Source organism: Rhyacophila brunnea, unplaced genomic scaffold (genome assembly GCF_057557595.1).
Source record: "Rhyacophila brunnea isolate RB1 unplaced genomic scaffold, BYU_Rbru_1.0 scaffold_2, whole genome shotgun sequence".
Lineage (NCBI taxonomy): Eukaryota > Metazoa > Arthropoda > Insecta > Trichoptera > Rhyacophilidae > Rhyacophila > Rhyacophila brunnea.
In genome coordinates this window covers 16467393-16486538 of record NW_028232859.1, presented here as the reverse complement: position 1 = coordinate 16486538, position 19146 = coordinate 16467393, and the positions used below count along the sequence as shown (strand labels likewise).

Here is a 19146-nt window from a genome sequence, read left to right as displayed (position 1 = left end):
GTTTCGGGGATATTTACGATCATTTTCAGATTTTTTATGTTCTACATAATTATGCTTACTCTGGACAATGCATAATAAACACCCAAGAGTCTTTTAATGCGCCGGCTACACGGCAGCGACTTGCCTGCGCGGTCTTGCCTGTGCAAAAAAGACGGAACACTCTCGCTTGGCCACACGGCACAAGTAAAACTGCGCAAACCTCATTACGTTACAACAGAAGTCGTCGTCGTGAAAACACTGTTTTTCGGAATCGCAGCAATGTCGTGTCAAGTGACGATTTGTTTTTGTCACAAGCGCTTTTCTATTGTTTATTGGTTAATAAAAGAAATAATCTTCCCGATCCAAGTGGACCAAACAATGGCTATTTAGAAGAAACATACACTCGCATATAAATCAGCATTTTTTGCTTAAATATAATATATACTAGTGGCAGTGACGTCCCGTGGGGGGTAGGCCATGGCCCCCACATCCTGAAGCGGGGCCCCCAGGCCAAGATCGTTGGCGGGTCCTCTTACCCATAGAGTTTCCCAAATGTTGTTCCGCGAGGTAAAAATTAGTATTCAGCGTATTGTTGAGTACCTACCTACATCTACTCGAAGTATTTAATATCGACAAACTATAATCAAAAATTTGTAGGTATTCCACAACCACATAAGTATTTTACACTTTTAATAATCTTGAAGTAAACTTGCGAAAGGCGACTTTTTTTACTATTAGAGTAAATTTTTGATACGTGTATATAGTATAGTACGCGAACCAAAATTATAGTCCAAAAATAAAATAGTAATTAGCTACCTACTCATTATTTTCGGTTGAAAATGTATAGGTTTTTAATTATATCATTTCAGGTTAAAGTACCACAACGATGGTGTATATATGTCGTCAGTGCCAGCGCCTGATCTTTCAGATTCTTTCACCTTTTTCATTTCTTTGCGGTATGAGCTTTGCAAAGAGTTAATTTTTTTTATCACCATGTCTCTATGAGCATCTGGTTCAACCTGTAACGATATGATAATATTAGTAATAAATGTAATTGCAGTTACCTACATACACTACGTCATGGCCCCCACAAGTGGGGGGCTGATAGGGCTTTAGCCTGGGTGCCCGGGCTTAGGGGGGCCCGGTGTGGCGACTAGCTAAATGAGATGGACAGAAAACAAAGAGACTTTATAAAATAGTCCGGGTTCAGCAAACCAGCGAGCGAGGGGATCCTGCTCATCTTGGCTTGCTTTGACGAACTGGTGCACAAATACCGGTAACAATAACTGAATGTGATTATTTGCGCTGTGCTACGGGTCTGTTTCCCGCTATGAAGGCTTCAGAAGAGTTCTAAATCATTCGGCCGTCGAATCTTAAAAAATACTATTAGTGGCGGCAGAAGTTCGTCAGGAATCCTCCGGATGGGCGATAATAACGGTGATGCAGTGTCTATAGGTGGCAGGTTGAAACGGCGAAAATGGCGAAATCGTTTCAACGAAGGTCGCAGGATCGTATTATAATCGAATCGGCGAGGGTGGCGGAGCAAGGTAGCGGAATACAGTGACGGAGAAAAGTGGCGGAATTGTATCGGAATTATTTACTAGTATCGGAGCGCGAGTATGACTGTTCGCTGAATCGATATATTAATTTTCGAATATACAGCGGTGGATAATATTATTGCTTTATTAATAAATCAAAATAATTAATAAAAAACTGAAAATCATATGATTTACATAAAAAATCTAAATAAAAAGAAATATGTATTTCATTGATTTTTCTCGGCAAATTTTTAAAAGTATCTTAAGCCAATAAACCCCACCATGAATAACTAAATACCACCGCATTAGAAATATTCAACAATTATTGGAATAAGAACAGTGACGTCCCATGGAGGTATGCAGATAGAGCGTTGCTTGGGGGCAACAGTTTCTCGAAGGGCGGCAAATCGAGGAGAATCATTTCGTATATATAGAAATAGCTACTTAAACTTTGTAATAACGAAAATATCTTTCCATTAATAAATTCAGCTCACTGGCTGGAAACAAAATGTATTAATTAATGACTGTATTTTTTGTCGAGTTCGCGATGTCTAGTTTACTTCCGCTGCCCTTCGACGTCCATGGTGACAAGAAACGACACCGTGCACGGATGGCACAAAATACTGTAGAAAAAATGGGGCGAGATTTTGGCGCTGCCCAGTGTCGACATTTTGTCTAGGGACGTCACTGACTAGTGGCAAAGGGTGGAAGTACGCTGTTAAGATCCGTCATAAATGGTGCACACTAAACTTGGTCAGTCATACGTATTTGTTTTCATTGACATAAGACTACAATTTACAGATGGTGTTGGTTAGTTTTAAAAATTCAATTAAACCTTGCGAAAACCAAGCCATAATAGATAATAGTCAAAAAATACTAGTCTATCTATAAAATATCTAAAATTTTGCAATTAAATCATACATAAATATGAATATTTTATAGATATAATATTTTTTTTTATCTATTGTGATTTTGTTTAGGCAGAGTTTAATGAATTTAAAAAACGTACCAACAATAATATGTGTAATATTAGGTATTCTTAATCCAACGAAAACAAATAAGTATGAATGAAAAAAGACCGTAACCGTCGACGAACTGAGCGCGGCTTGTTAAACTCGGTTTGCGCAGTTAAAATTTCAAGCAAGTTTTTGGTTTGCGCGGTGTACAGTTTTGCCGTCCACACGCACGGGTTTGCCTGCGCAAACCGGTTTGCGCAGGCAATACTGTAGTGAAGCATGAGCGTGTGGCCGGCCTTTAAAGGGTTGAGTGCTTTGAGGGGAAATTTAAGAACAATGAGAGTGAAAACCATGAAACAAGAATCAATTTTATAAAAAAAGTGGATTGACAGAAAAATGTAATATGTGTGTAATGGGTGTGTAAATAAATACTAATTGTTTATTTTTGTTTGAATTGCAACTTTTTGTGTTATGTGACCGCTCATTTAAAAATACCTATTCTCTGATATAATGAGTAACTCTTATAACGAGCAAATTCAGTCAGTCCCATCTTCCTCGTTCGACCAAGTTCGACTGTATATTGTTTATTGAATATATAAAAAAAATGATACACATGAAATGAAAGAAAATAAGGAAATATTTAACACACTAATTTTGAAAACACTTTTGAAAAAATATATTATAACCAATAGCAAAAATCTTTTTGAAAAAAGTAAGACACCCCCGCAGGAATCGAACCTGCATCTCTCGGGTATCGCACCCATCCACAGAAATCGAGTGTGGCACTCTGGTGTCCTACTGTAACATCAACTGTCCAGTGTTGCCACAATATACATTAACATGATTTCCCTTTGAATTTATATTTTTCCGTTATAAATGTTTTGAATACCTATTAAAAAATATAAGGAATTTATTTTGTTGGCGTGCCGTCGAAAACTTCTAGCGTGCAAAGTTAGGCGCGGGTGCCACGTATTTGCCATCGCTGCACTAGACCAAATACATTTTAAAACATAACTTGAATTTTATCTGCTCAGCCGCAGCAAAACCATCTCGAAATATTGGTGCTGGCCTCGACATTAAACCTAAGATTAACGGGCTTTTCAGTTTAGCCACCGTGGGTAATAAAATATAATAGGTAAAAATAAAACTGAAGGCCAAAAATTGATCGATATTTAAAATCCGAATAAACAACAAAATGAGCCTGTAACACTATTACCAGTGACATCCCTAGGCAAAGTGCTGCCCTTAGTTTGACTTAGAATGCCGTATCCTTTCATTTTTAGTTTTAAATTGTCTGCAAATTCATTAGGTACCTACATGGTTATTTATTTTTGGCTCACGGATAGATACACAAAAAATCTTTAAATTGATATACACACTCGAGCAGTGGTGGTTTTAGGTATGTGGAGGTCTGTGGCGCTGACAGGTTTGGAGGCACCCTTGTGAAAGTGTTGTTTGTGCAATAAATCGCCATTACAATATGTATAACAATACAATAATAATTGTCTTGTTAGGAATTTTTAAACTAAGATGTCGATAGGTTAGGTACCTACTTTATAATGATGTGGCAGCATCGTATACTTCACGGAAAAACGCCACTGCTCTTAAAAGTTGTAATGTTTGTATATGTTTCTTCATTCGCCACCCATTATAATGTGCCACCCCTATGCAACGCATGACCTTCCTACCCCCACGGGACGTCACTGACTATTACCTACATCCTACATGTGGATTACATAAAATAATGCCATGATGAGAATAACAAGAGGTACTTAGTTGACTTTATTTTCTAGTGACAAATTCCTGATAGGCCAAAGTTTGCTTGATGTACAGTTGTACACTACCGAATTGAAAACCAGCTGATTTACATACGGGGCCGCCAACATAATCTGACGTCATACGATTTTGGCTATATTTAACCCCCCCCATCGTCCCATAACCTTTTATCCCCTGTAAATTACGTCACATTTTTGACCTCCCCCCCTTCGTCACAAATCATCTCATTATAAATATCAGACATCCTCACCCCCCTAGAGCGTGATGTCATATATGGATTGCCCCTAAGGACAACTAGAGATGTCATGAAATGAAAAAACATCCAAACAACAAACAAGATAGACTGCGAAATCTTTCGTGTTGTATCTTGTCTATGGTTTTCGATTTCGAAGTATTGTAAGTGGTGAAACGCGAGAGGAGAGGATGTAGTTCTCCAACCGCCGCCTATCACCGTAAAGATTTCGCACTATACCTATAGGTATTATTGACTTGAAACTTTTTTGGACAGTAACAAGTGGAGAGAGTTATTAGAAGAATCTGGGACCCACCAGAATCATCTATCTTGTAATGATAGCTAATTTCTGAGGAGCTGATCAAGAATTTTAAACTAATTGAGGAACATGTGTAATAAGTACCAAGTTCTTCGCAATGGAAAATCATCCACAGACGCGTTCCTGTCATTGGTGGAGGGCTCATGTTAGACTTGCACATTCAGATTCACATGGCAGATGTGTCGCAATAACGCTACCTCCAGCAGCCCGATTTCCTAACTATCGTCTCGTGTGGCACCAGACGACATGACGTAATTGTGACGTCAGCCAATACACGCTCGAGCGGGCGGCATGTATTGGCTGACGTCACAATTACGTCATGTCGTCTGGTGCCACACGAGACGACATGACGTAATTGTGACGTCAGCCAATACACGCTCAAGCGGGCGGCATGTATTGGCTGACGTCACAATTACGTCATGTCGTCTGGTGCCACACGAGACGACGTGTGGCACCAGACGAGATGACGTAATTGTGTCGTCACGCTCGAGGCATGCCGACCGCGCACAGAATAACCATAGAAAATATTATTATGATACACCTATATGTGTATGGTGACAATGAATAGCGCCGCTGTCGGAGTAGCGTAATATTCTCGAGTGCTATTATCACTCCGGTAGTACGTCATAATGATGTCATATGACGTCATCTCGACCGGGAAGCTTGCACTCGCAAGTTCTAACATAGAGCCCCTCCCCTGGTGCGCTCGATGGCGTATGATCCCCCATCACGAGTGGCAGAGAGGCCTCTTTCAAGGACAGACAGACGCATTTGTTTTGGTACCTAATTGTGGCGCAGATGCCGTCATGAGCTTATATATATATATATATATATATATATATATATATTACGAAAACAGTTTATTCCATGTAGACAATTATAATAATAAATACCTTTTTCTCTCGGCGCATAGGCTTTTCGATTCGGTAATGTTAATTTTAAATTCTCATACATTTTGATGCATCATTATCACAAACTAAGATTATATTAGGTTTGGTTTGGTCTATAAAAAAGTTATAAAATCTCATGACGGCATCTGCAGGACATCCTTTGTTTTTTTCCAAATATATTATAGTACTGTACGAAAACATCTTGGCTACGCTTCCAGGCGCTGTTTACTAAATGTGAGGAGCTTATAACGGAATTGCGGTTGAGGATTAGTTCACAGTTTTAACACGTAGCCAAGAAAATGTTTTCGTCCAGTAGTGCATGTAGATGATGAAATTTACTCCAGACCATTTGACTTCTCAGTTATTAACCAGTCACAGTGGTTTTGCAACCAAGCCATGACGTGGCGAACTGCTGGATGGCGATCTCATCCTCTGGGAGTGTCTTCATGTCGGTTAAAAAGGCTTTTCAAGTCAATTCGACCCTCAGTTGGTCATTACGACATGGTTTCTTCAAGGGAAAATTTCTCAGATTTCAAAAAAAATGCGGCGGCTTACGTTATGCGAGAAGGTTTTTTCTCGTCAAGGGTTGACCCTAAGCGATGGTGCCCATAGAACGCGTCGAGCGGGCGAAGTCGGCGTATTAAGTGTTTATTCATAACCATAATCACACGTCTCTCGCTGCGCATTACCCTTCACCTATGTAATAAGCAGCACAAAATAATTATTTTTACAGCGTCTCTCATAACAAAGCAATAAAAATATTATATTATTTCGGGACTTGTAATAAATATTTACGACGACATTATTCAACCAGCGAAATATAGGACACGGAACAAAGAGTTCCCTGTTATTAAATAATTGCTTTTCTCCCGTCGATCGACGACGCCTCGAGCAGCGTAATTTTGGTAGCCGTGTTCAATGAATGGACTTCTTTGTATTTTCATTAAATCGTATCGCCGAGAAGCGAAAAACGGTGACTCATGCGGCAAGCGGGGCGCAAGGCATCGTCAAGTCCAGTGGGCGCTGGCGTATTTGATTACGTTGTATTTTTGATGATTTACGCGCCACTTGTAGAAATTTTGCGCGAGCGCCGCACTCGCTGCGTCAATGGGCTTTATGCTTAATAGGAATCACGCACACCTAGCTGAACCAATATCTTGATATATCAATAAGTTGCTCATGAGACACTCCTAACGTTCGTTACGCGACAGTATACATCCAAATAACGAGATTTGGAGACGTGGTGGAGGGATAAGCAAGTAGGTACCTAATATATACTTATTTTTTCTTAGCTTGAAGCTGGTTTTGTCATAATGATACGGCTGCTATTATAATATAGCAGGCCATAGTTTAAAAAACGTTAATAACAACAAGATTATTGTTGTGCCGTTTAGATAAAATTATTTTTTTCTGTTTCGTTAGTAAAACTGTTTACTCAATTCACAGTTTGTTGCTTTCTAAAGAAACAGCTAGAATAATAAAAAAGTACATCATGCAAGATTTCATAGATATTGACAAATCCATGAAAAATACTTTCACTTCTGAAACCAAAGATTGGCCTGTGTTTCGGAAACGGTTGTAATTTTTATTGAGCACAATTATTTATGACCAGGTAACTAATTTTTAAAATTAATATACACAGTGACGTCGTAGGCAAGTCATGCGTTGCATAGGGGCAGCACATTATAAAAGGCGACGAAAGAAGGGATAAAGACAAATTTTACATCTCTTAAAAGCAGTGGCGTTTTTTCTTTAAAGCAGACGATGCCGTCGCCTTATTAGAAAGGATCAACAGCGTTTAAAAATAATCGAAGCAAATAAAATCCTAATATTTTTTTTTACCTATTGTACCCATTGTAATACAATATAATATAAGTAATGGGGGAATACCGCAAACTCAGTGCTACACAGACCTCCACGTAACTAAAACCATCTCTGTTTTAGAGTAGGTTTCGTGGAACTGATCTAATTTTCAGTAGTTATAATAATATTATGGTGTGCATGGTCTTCACTAGGGGGGGGGGGGCTGACAGGGCTCTAGCCTAGGGTCCTGGGCAGAGGGGGGAGGGGCGGCGTGGCGGTCGACCAGATAAAAGAGATAAACACACATCGTAATTAATTTTCTCTAATAAGTTGTAAAAAGTTTTTTCAGGTTTATTACCATTTTAAAATATAGGTATGGTTATGCGATGCAATTTTTGGTTGTTGTGACGTGTTAAAAAATCTGCCTCTCACACCATTTGGAGAACGCCACTGTAGAGCATCAAACTGCCTTTAAACTTAGCGATATGTGGGTAGCGATAGGGGCCCGCTTCAGGATGTAGGGTCCATGAAGTGTGTATGCCAATTTAAATATGTTTAGTGTATTAATTGTATGTTTTAGATAGCTGAAAATAATAAAATAGGTAAGTAGGTACCTACCTAACGAAACTAAAAACGAAAAGGAGTGCATTTTAAGTCTGCTTATGGGCGGCAATTTGCCTAGGGATGCCACCGTATAGGATATAGGTATCCATTTGAAATTATGCAAAAACCTATGAACGTAATTTGATAGCTTGAATGAATATCTGGATACTAAAGTGGATTCAAAAGTGTAATTAATTAAAAAAAAAAAAAAAAAACTATAGGCTGAGCTAAGTATAATATTAGTCTATGGGCTGAGCGAATGCCAAGAGAGTACCCCTTAGATATGGGCTCTTGTCCCTAACTAGAAAAGTTTTATGCAATATGGAGTGATTTTTTGAAATCCGAAAATATTAGCCTCCCGACGGCGAAAAAACATTTTTTTTCCAAATATCAAGTAGTACATAGAGATAGACACATTGGTTTCAGGTTATTGGTTCTTAACTGGAAGGTTGTCTTGATACGGCGAACTAAAAATTCTCCTATTATCGAGGTTTGGCCATAATAATATTAAATCATAATATGACTCATGTGCACGCTAAACCAAGGTCTCGGAAAGTTGCTCCTAGGACACTATCAGCACAACTTTGAAGGGCACTTGACGTTCGTTACGCCACGGTATGGGTTCACATAACGGGTGTGCAGATATGGTGGGTGGTGGAGGGAAACGATATTATATAGGAATTTAGTCCGAGGACCTTAAATGTATAGGCACCACCAAGTGATATTTTTTCTGTTTCCCGTTCCTATATCTATAGTATATTCCAACCCCTTGAATATTTTGCAAAATATCTTCGTAGTACAATATGCTGTGTCTGGAATAGCAGTAATGGAAAATATATTTTTGGAATATCTTGAAATAGATCTATAGTATCTGTACAATTTTAACTAAGGATTAACTTTTCTTCATATATCTATTATACATTATAATTAGTATATAGGTACCTTTATTTTCGTCTAACCAGCCGCCCATGACGACATTTTATAGTCTGATGATGATGAACACTCAACACTGACCTGATTACGCCCAATAGTTTTGAAATGTCCCGTTATCCGTAATACAACTTGACTGCTCTGCCATATTCAATGTTTCAAAGAAATGTTCGCTTTCACTGAAGGAAAATAATATTGTTAGTTATTGAAATTAATTGTAATTTTCTTATATTAATCGATTACTATATTGTTAATGTTTTATTATATATATTGGGCGTATTTTTTATTATTGTTTCGTTGAATAGGATGAAATTTTCATCAAATTTTGTGTTTTAAATCCCGCGCTAGTTTTCTTTGTACAAAAATTATGAGAAATCGCAAAGAAATGTCTGGAATCGAACGTGGGCCAATGGTGTTGAGCCAACTCGAAGAATTTGGACCAATAAAAAATATTCATTCGAATAGTCATTTTTCGTTACACCAATCAAAACGATCCACGATCTTCACTAGCGCTAAATAATGTGCAGCGGCATCGCGGAACAGTCAGTTTTCTTTCAATATCCGAGTAAGACATAGCATGAGTGACATTGTCTTTTAAAAGGTGTTTCTGTACGCGATTCGCATTAAAATACACAGGTAAATGTCAAAAAGTCACTTATTAACTGTTGACTGCAGTGTTGTGCTTGAATATGTAAGATTTGTTGGTCATTATTCATATTTCCAGTGATATTTGAAAGACGGCATGGAGGCTGATATGCCGGATCAAGTGTGCCATGTCATCCAAATATCAAATCTACCGCTAATAAGTCATGTTTTCTATTAATTTCACGGACACTTCATGAAGACTCACTCACATTATTAGAAATTATAAAGAAATTCTGAAGTTACACGTAAAAAATCTATTTCGAAAATGAATACGTCATCAGTCGTGGATTCGTAGCCTTTTGCGATTGTATGCTTTTAATAACTATTTTTTAAACTTATAATTTCTCCGTCGCCACTAGCTTATTCTCTCATATTACTTTTCATTAAGCTTACCTTTCCAATTATTTTCAGATTGTATAGATTTTCATTTTGAAAAGTGACAGACCCGTCAAAATGAGATTGTGCATACTGGGAGCATTCTGCTTTTTAGCAGTGGCAGTTTTCGCCGAAGAAAAAAAGGAAAAGGACAAGGATCTCGGCACAGTAGTCGGAATCGATCTCGGAACAACATATTCATGGTAAAAACCCATTTTCATACATCAAATCAATATGTACGTTGTTAAATAACCCCTCGCTACTTACTTATTATTCCATTACACACATGTATTTGTTGGCTGAAAGAATTTCGTCTAATAACGTATTAAAAGTATTAATTAGTTTCTTATACCGAAATGACGTCTTTTACATACTATCTACCTTCATGTGACGTACCTATCTTAGCTGTCAAAGTAAATGGCTACCTGGCAACAAACATTTTTCCCACTCTCATAACTGCTCATTTGTAATGAGCCTCTCATTTCAATTTGATTTTTATAAATTATATTGCGCATGTCAAAATTTTCTTGCAATTTGGAAACTGTTAAAACTTAATGTGTCAATTTGCAGACAATTAAGTGTATAAATACGAATCAATCAAGCAAGATTATATGGCCTGAAATTCAATATTCTAAAAAGGTCTTTTCAGTATTGGCTCATTGTGACATAAATTTTTTCAGTGTTGGAGTGTACAAGAATGGACGAGTTGAAATTATCGCCAATGACCAAGGTAACAGAATCACACCATCGTATGTAGCTTTCACGGCGGAAGGCGAGCGCCTCATTGGAGACGCTGCCAAGAACCAACTGACCACCAATCCCGAGAACACAGTCTTCGATGCGAAGCGGCTTATCGGCAGAGAATGGTCAGATGCTGCCGTTCAGCATGATGTGAAATTCTTCCCTTTCAAGGTATTATCAACATCAGTTACCCTCTTCAAGTTTATAAATTACATGTATTGAGCAATTAAGACTAACCTTTTGCCAATTTAATGTAACGAAAAAACCTCTCATGGTTTACAGTTTCAATTAACCAAAATTCATTTTGGATTGTGAATCCATTTGTCGTAAACATTTCAACTAAATTTCAATACAATTTTAGGTTCACTGAAACAGTTGATCCCACAAATCAATAATATGTATTGTTATGCTCAATTTATGAAGTTCATGTTGTTTTACCTTTATATGGCATAATATGACAAGTGCATGTTGTTTGTATCAAAAAGTGAAAACATAGGTATAAACGAGCTGTCTTGTTTCAATTACAATCTGCCAACATATAAAATATTAATTTTGCTTAGATTACCACAATAAAAACATTCCAAAGATGCTATTTTAATACCTACTAAAATTTCATACAGCTCTATCTTATTATGAAACTCTTGGGAAATGATGAAATTAAATAATAAAGCAAAATGACTCATTTGTGTATCTTATTTCAGGTTGTCGAAAAGAACAGCAAACCTCACGTGGAAGTGGCTACAGGACAGGGTGATAAAATCTTCGCCCCCGAAGAAATCTCCGCCATGGTGTTGGGAAAGATGAAGGAGACAGCGGAGGCTTACCTGGGAAAGAAAGTGACTCACGCCGTAGTGACAGTGCCTGCCTACTTCAATGATGCTCAGCGACAGGCCACTAAGGACGCGGGAGTCATCGCCGGACTGAATGTCATGAGGATCATCAATGAACCCACCGCCGCAGCCATTGCTTACGGATTGGACAAGAAAGATGGAGAGAAGAACGTTCTAGTTTTTGATCTCGGTAATTTAAACATCTCGCTTATTAAAATATTTTCATAATTCAATTTGAATTCCCACTAAAAAACCAAATATATTATCTTGCTTTTAATGGTACAATTATTAAATTCTTGTTAATATATATAAATATTAGTTAATAATCTAATGATGAATTTTCCAGGTGGCGGTACCTTCGACGTCTCCCTTTTGACCATCGATAACGGAGTTTTCGAGGTGGTGGCGACTAACGGCGACACTCATTTGGGAGGAGAGGACTTCGATCAGCGAGTCATGGACCACTTCATCAAGCTTTACAAGAAGAAGAAGGGCAAAGACATCAGGAAAGACAACCGCGCCGTTCAGAAACTCAGGAGAGAAGTGGAAAAGGCAAAGCGCGCCCTTTCCGCCAGTCACCAGGTCAGAATCGAGATTGAATCCTTCTTCGAAGGCGATGACTTCTCCGAAACCCTCACTCGGGCCAAGTTCGAAGAGCTCAACATGGACCTCTTCAGGTCCACCATGAAACCCGTGCAGAAAGTGCTGGAAGATGCTGACATGAACAAAAAGGACGTTGATGAGATCGTCTTGGTAGGAGGGTCCACCCGTATCCCTAAAGTGCAGCAACTTGTGAAAGAATTGTTCGGCGGAAAGGAACCATCTCGAGGAATCAACCCCGATGAGGCTGTTGCTTATGGAGCGGCCGTCCAGGCGGGAGTTTTGAGCGGTCAGTATATTATTCAATAACTAAAAAGAGACCACTGAAATTATTTTCTTGAAATTGGCTCTGTCAAATCTTTCATATAAATTGATTTCATATAAGTTGAATTGCGTATATTCAAATATAATTTTAATTACAGGCGAGCAAGATACCGACGCTATTGTCTTATTGGATGTGAACCCTCTAACCATGGGTATTGAAACCGTCGGAGGAGTGATGACCAAACTCATTCCCAGAAACACCGTCATCCCAACCAAGAAGTCACAGATCTTCTCGACGGCCAGTGATAACCAGCACACTGTCACCATTCAGGTGAGACCCTTATTTATTTATCATAATTGATGAATACTTCTAATGCTAACTGCACATGATAAATTTACATTTATGACTTCATATACATTATTCCTTTAATGATCTCCTGTTTTCAAATTCAATGTTTTTTTTCCTAATTCAGGTATATGAAGGCGAGCGTCCCATGACAAAGGACAACCACTTGTTAGGAAAGTTCGACTTGACAGGAATCCCTCCAGCGCCACGAGGAATTCCACAAATTGAAGTCACATTCGAGATCGATGCCAATGGTATCCTTCAGGTAATATCAATAATCATCAGTAATTCGGCAATTTCTCATATCGTACGTGTATTTACTAAATGAACAGTACAAATTCAAGAACACAGTTTCAAATGTTGCAACGTTTACTTGTTAGGTATCTGCTGAAGACAAGGGCACCGGAAACAGGGAAAAGATTGTCATCACCAACGACCAGAACAGACTGACGCCCGATGACATTGAGAGAATGATCAAGGATGCCGAAAGGTTTGCCGATGATGACAAGAAATTGAAGGAGAGAGTCGAGGCTCGCAATGAGTTGGAAAGCTATGCCTATTCACTCAAGAACCAACTTCAGGATAAAGAAAAGCTCGGAGCTAAGGTATGTTTATTTACTTAATTATACAGTTTACTTCTGCATATATAGATTAACTTCATTAATTTATCTATTTAATTGCCTGGTATAGATTCTAAGACAGATGGCTAACTACCATTTCTCGTTAATATAAATCTGTTGGGAAACTTCTTTGGAGTGTGTGACAATAGTGCATGAACAAGTCATGTGTTTTATCGTGTGACTGACATGACTGTTTTTATTTCATGCAGCACATGGCTGATGATGAAATGTGAAACTCGGTCAGAAAACTTCTCACTCAATAATATTAATTCTATGTCTATCCTATCCAAAATCAGCTGGCTAAATCGGACATGCTGTCCCTATCTTTTATTTAACATCTTCTCTTCAGTTTACCTATGATTTCATGAACTTTTTTTTCTTCATTGATGATATTATTAGAACACACAACTGCACTGTAAATTAAAAATAAAAGCCATTAAAATGAAATACCCGCCAATGATGATATTACTCACCACGGTGTTACTGTAATAAATAATCATTTCCATTGTAAAATTATATATCCGCAAAATATGCATTTTTTACATTTTTGTATAATTAAAACCGCAAAAATCGCCTTTACAACACATGCAACAATGAAAACCTTTTTTGAATTGATTTAAGAGCCATACATTTTTTAAACTGTTTTTATGCTCCCCTGTAAACTTGAGATTTTGCAGATATACAATTTTGCAATGGAAACGACGAAATGCTTATTAGCCATTGCGTGAGGGAATTATTAAAGCAGGGCAGCATGTTTATTCCAGCTAATTGCCAAACTAAACCCGATTGAGTATAGTGAGATGTTATGTATATTCAGCTGTTTTTAAGAAATATTATTTACATTTAACATATCAGCTGAATATGGGTTAGGTACATTTTTTTTACTCTTATTCTTTACAAATGACCTAACTTTATTGTAGATACATTTTATTCTGTGAATATAGCTTAGCCTAATAGCCTAATAAAGGTTCTATTAAACAGCATTATAGTGTTGTGTTTTCTGACTGAATTTCATTTCTTTTCATTTGATTATGTATTTATGCGTTATACTGGCAACCGTGTCCGCTTTAGTAATGAATTTGAATTTTTGTTTCGCTTTAATTATATTAATCTTGATACTTTTCGAAATTAGAAAATTTAATAGATGTTTGAAATAACGATCTACATATTAAAAATCTTGACACATTTTTTGATTCCATCATCAACTACTCTGCCATGTTACTTGAATTGATTTGCCCCTGTTTGTGCTATCACTTTAAAAAATACTAAATACACTATTCCTCTGTTCAGGTTTCCGAAGATGACAAGAGTACGATGGAGGAAGCGATAGATGCTTCGATCAAATGGTTAGAAGAAAATCAAGACACAGATGCGGAGGAATACAAGAAACAGAAGAAGCAACTGGAAGATGTCGTTCAACCCATCATTTCAAAACTGTACCAAGGCCAAGGAGGAGCCCCTCCTCCGGCCGGAGGCTCGGACGAGGATGAAGACATGAAAGACGAGCTGTAACTTCCTTCGAACACTTTCCAATGGACTGCCGTTTGAACACTTATCGTACAAAGGATTCGTCCGCATGGAGAACCGGTTATGAGCACCCGCACCCGCGCTAGATTATTTATTTAGTCAATTATTCGTTAGTCTTTCCGGGTTACTTGCTTCGCTATTATATTTATTATTTACGTACAATGTATTTTGAAATGTCTCGGTGATGCAAACTATTTTAATTTCACATTTTATCTACTAACTCTAATCACTCAATTGAAAATTATGGATTTATAAAATCGTAATCGAATTATGCTCTCTTGTATTTGTATATTTTGTATAACTTATTTATTAATTTTCAGACAACTCATGTGAATTGTATGTAAACTTTGTTTATGTCAGGTGATTTAGTTTGTTAATATAATATTGTTGAAAAATATTATGAGATTATCCGAGTTTAAGTACATAATATGGTGTAGTGATAAAAATATAATTGGCAAGTAACCGATGCATAGTTTTGTCAGTGTTTGTGGGTTCTCGGTGCGGAAGTGTTCTGTTTGGATTTGGCGGTGGCGATCGAATTGTCCCGCCGTTTAAAAGACTTTATCTCAGAAACTGAAGTGTGTGTGCGTGGCGTGTGTGTGAGCGAGTGATATGCTAAATACGTCAATTTTGATTGTTATTGTTTTTATTCTTCCCATGAAATTATTTTAATACATAATGAATTCACCACCCTTCCGTATTCAAATTACGTAATGTTATCATTTCATTTCAAATTCATTTAAAAATTCTTGCAATCATTACAGACTATTATATATTTTCTTTAAATTTCAAATTTCGAAGGTACGAGTGCAATTTTAATTGTGACAAGGTCGTGTCCTCCTTCTTGCATTATTTTTTGCCAGTATTTTCTGTGAGAATGAATGTTGTAATAATATTATAACTCGTAATAGTAATATTTATTCACATAAAATGATTTGAATAGCCTCCTGGTATTTTTTTACTGGTGATAGCTTTATGGATGACCCAGCATTTATTTTGGTCTATGGTCATTATTACAATTCCAATAATTTTACATCAATATTTCCAATGCAATTTTTCTTTCGTGTTATGAAAAATAATTATTCTAGTGTCTTTTTAGCATTTTGTGTAAAAGTAATAAAGCTCTAAATGATTCAACACGACACATTAGAATTGAATGTTGAACATTCCTCAATCGTTTTACTTAATTTCTTTACGAAAAAAAATGGCAAAGGAATCGTGAATTATGATTGCGTTTGACATTTTTGTTGTCAGTAAAAATGGCTGTCGCCGAATGGAGTGGTGACATTTCCTCCGGGTAATATTTCAAATTGTTTGAGACTGCCCTCCCCCTGTGTAGACTATTTTAAATAAGCCTAGGTAATGTTATGTCCAAATATGAAGATGGGAGATTAAAATAAATTGTTTTTTTTCTAATGAGCACATTGTTTTATTTATTATTTTAAATTTGTGATACATTTAATATTTTCCGCAAATAGGTACTTCAAATACCATTTCCAACTTGTCAAATTCCAAAAGTCAGATAAATTATTATAATTGGTATTTTCATTGTTAATGGATATATCGTCATCTCTACTTATTTTCACATTCTCTATGACAAATCAATTTCTTAGTTATTGGCCGCGGATAATTTTTCCAGCTGGTGTTGTCACTATGCCTTCTTGAATTGCAATCTCAATAGCTTCTGATATGAAAGGAAAAGAGAAAATACCTTCAAGAGTCAGGTCTCAACAAGAATATTTAAAATATATTTAATGCCGAATTCAACAAGTTTGTACCTAATCCGTACTATTGGGTATAAGTAGATTACTATTTTTGCCCCTGGGTAGTGGAGGTTATCTTATTAGACTTTTTACGAGGAATGGTTTTTAGCCATTCACCCAACCTATTACATCCATACTTTAAATAAAACATCGATTTTTGCAAGTTCGAGCCTGCGCCCATAGCCACAGATATGCATTCTGGCACTGTGGGGACATAATAAATATAATATGTATAATTCTGTATTGTTTTTTGCGGAAACCTCTTGGTGTTTGATGGCTTAAATAAAAGATCTGGGTCCCAAGATGAGTGCAAAAATAAAATTTATCACAACCACAAAACCCCTAGTTTGGTGGGGCTATTGGCCCAACAAGCCACTGGTTGGGTAAAATGAAATATTCGTATGAGAAAGATACGATGAAAGTGCTTGGTGCGTAAGAGGACTTCAGTAAAATATTTACTTGCTGGACTAAGTATTCTGGGAACACCTGCAACTGTTATATTCTTAAGTTATAACTCAAAAAATATTTAAGTAAATTGCTAATCGAGGCAAGTTTTATGACAAAATGGAATGCCATGTTATATAGTGGAACAACTTAACCTTAAAATTGCGCAGATTGTGATTATTTCTACTGCGCATAAATTACGTTGGGTAAACTTAATTATCGTTATTATTTTCGACTGCTTTTCCATGAAGATGAAGCCTATTGCATCATTTTCTCTTGCCGGTATCACTCTAACTATGACATTTTCTGTCAAAACTATCGAACTTCATGTTTATAGTAATTTTATTGTCTAACCAGCAGACTTAGTAGCATCGATTTGCAGAGATGTTTTTCCACAGTAAACCTTCAGGGCTGTCACATTCAAAAAGTATTCATCTGCCTGAAATACATATTCTTTTAAATATTAATCAAATGACATTATTTGTATCTACCACATGCAAATCTTAAATAATAATATTATGTATTTTTTCATAAACCATAACTAATTTTTCTCACTGATTTGTTTAGTGCAGGGAACACACAATTAATAACTGGCTCACCCTACTGGGTATGGTATAACAATACAATTCTCCAGTATGGAAAAATCGTACCCCCGCAACTAAACCGCCACATGTCCAATATTACGTGTTTTGAGTTAATTACTATGTTTTATTGTCTATCGTTCGTAGTATATTGTACCGAAAATTCATCATCAAAAAAGTCATCAAATTCAAGTCAAAAGTCTTAGAGAATGTTTTATATTCAATAGTTACCTACGTCTGTCTCATCATAGCGTGCATTGTTTGAGGACAGTCGGCATGCTTTGAGTCCCTTGGTTTTATGGTCTACAATAATAAAGCGAACCCTGCTTCTAAAATGCTATCATATGCGTCAGGTTATGCCAGTTCCCATTAATTTTGTGTTCCCTATTGTTTATTTTGAACAATTGAACAAATCATTTATACAACATAAATTATTGAGAAATCACTTCCAATCCCAAAATAATATTATTTGACCACGTCTGATCCTAATGAGATCATATGGGCCTCCACAGAGTGGAGGTTTGTATTACAGATTTTTATTTTTACACGAAATGGATGATAGCCACTTGCTCAACCTATTAGGTCCATACTCTGACTCCAATCATCACAAATTGAGAAACAATATGAGTATTTTTCAGACCCAGGATTCGAACCTGGGACCCACGACATTATAAGCCGAAGCATAAGGCTGAATATAAGAATGATTTTTTACCCTTTCCAACATATTCTTCTCAACGGTTCGTGCATAGTGAGAAAGTTCTCGAAACTTACTACTCGTTATCTTCGCTTTACAATAGTCCTCGGAGATGTCAAAAAATATAACTCTGTAACAAAATGTGAGAGAAATTATAAAAAAAGTTCGCAATCTATTTAAATTTCAATTCAGTAATGAAATTCAGTTGAGTATGTACCTGTTTGGAGGTGTTTGATAATTGTCAAGTATTTCAAATTCTTTCACGTTCCTCGGAAAGCTAATTAGAATCCACCCTTTTTCTAAGCAATCCTGTAGTTAATAAAAATTATTGTATCACAAAATTACAGTGCTTAACAAGTTCCTAAATACGTAAACAGAAGTATGAAAATGCTAAACAGGATCCTAGTATCGATCCCAAAAAAAACAGCACTTTAGACTCACCCGTAAATTACATGTTACATTATCAAAGGCACAATGTATTTTTCCAACTTCCCATTATATACCTATTCAAATTGCTGCTGTTTTACTGATTATTGAGGATAGATTTATTTATTATTTTTATGTGGCAGTGGCTTTATGTAGTTTGTATCCAGAACGATGCTCACTCCAAAATCTTTTATTGTAAAGCTAAAAATTCACTAATCCACAGTGATAATGGTTGCAGTATATTTTTAGTTTAATATCAATCAT

The 19146-nt window shown here is 36.7% G+C and overlaps 1 protein-coding gene across 1 annotated transcript in view; it reads left to right on the top strand.

Annotated features, from left to right (window-relative positions):
* The window catches only part of Hsc70-3 (heat shock protein 70 cognate 3), a 31087-nt gene extending 14694 nt beyond the window's left edge, over positions 1 to 16393 (top strand). The window contains exons 9-16 of the mRNA XM_085947524.1: positions 10147 to 10249; positions 10727 to 10958; positions 11489 to 11807; positions 11964 to 12506; positions 12640 to 12812; positions 12955 to 13092; positions 13208 to 13432; positions 14738 to 16393. Of these exons, the coding sequence (XP_085803650.1) occupies positions 10147 to 10249; positions 10727 to 10958; positions 11489 to 11807; positions 11964 to 12506; positions 12640 to 12812; positions 12955 to 13092; positions 13208 to 13432; positions 14738 to 14959 (1955 nt within the window). The 3' untranslated portion in view covers positions 14960 to 16393. The remainder of the gene's footprint in view (positions 1 to 10146; positions 10250 to 10726; positions 10959 to 11488; positions 11808 to 11963; positions 12507 to 12639; positions 12813 to 12954; positions 13093 to 13207; positions 13433 to 14737) is intronic.
* Positions 16394 to 19146: the final 2753 nt, after the last annotated feature.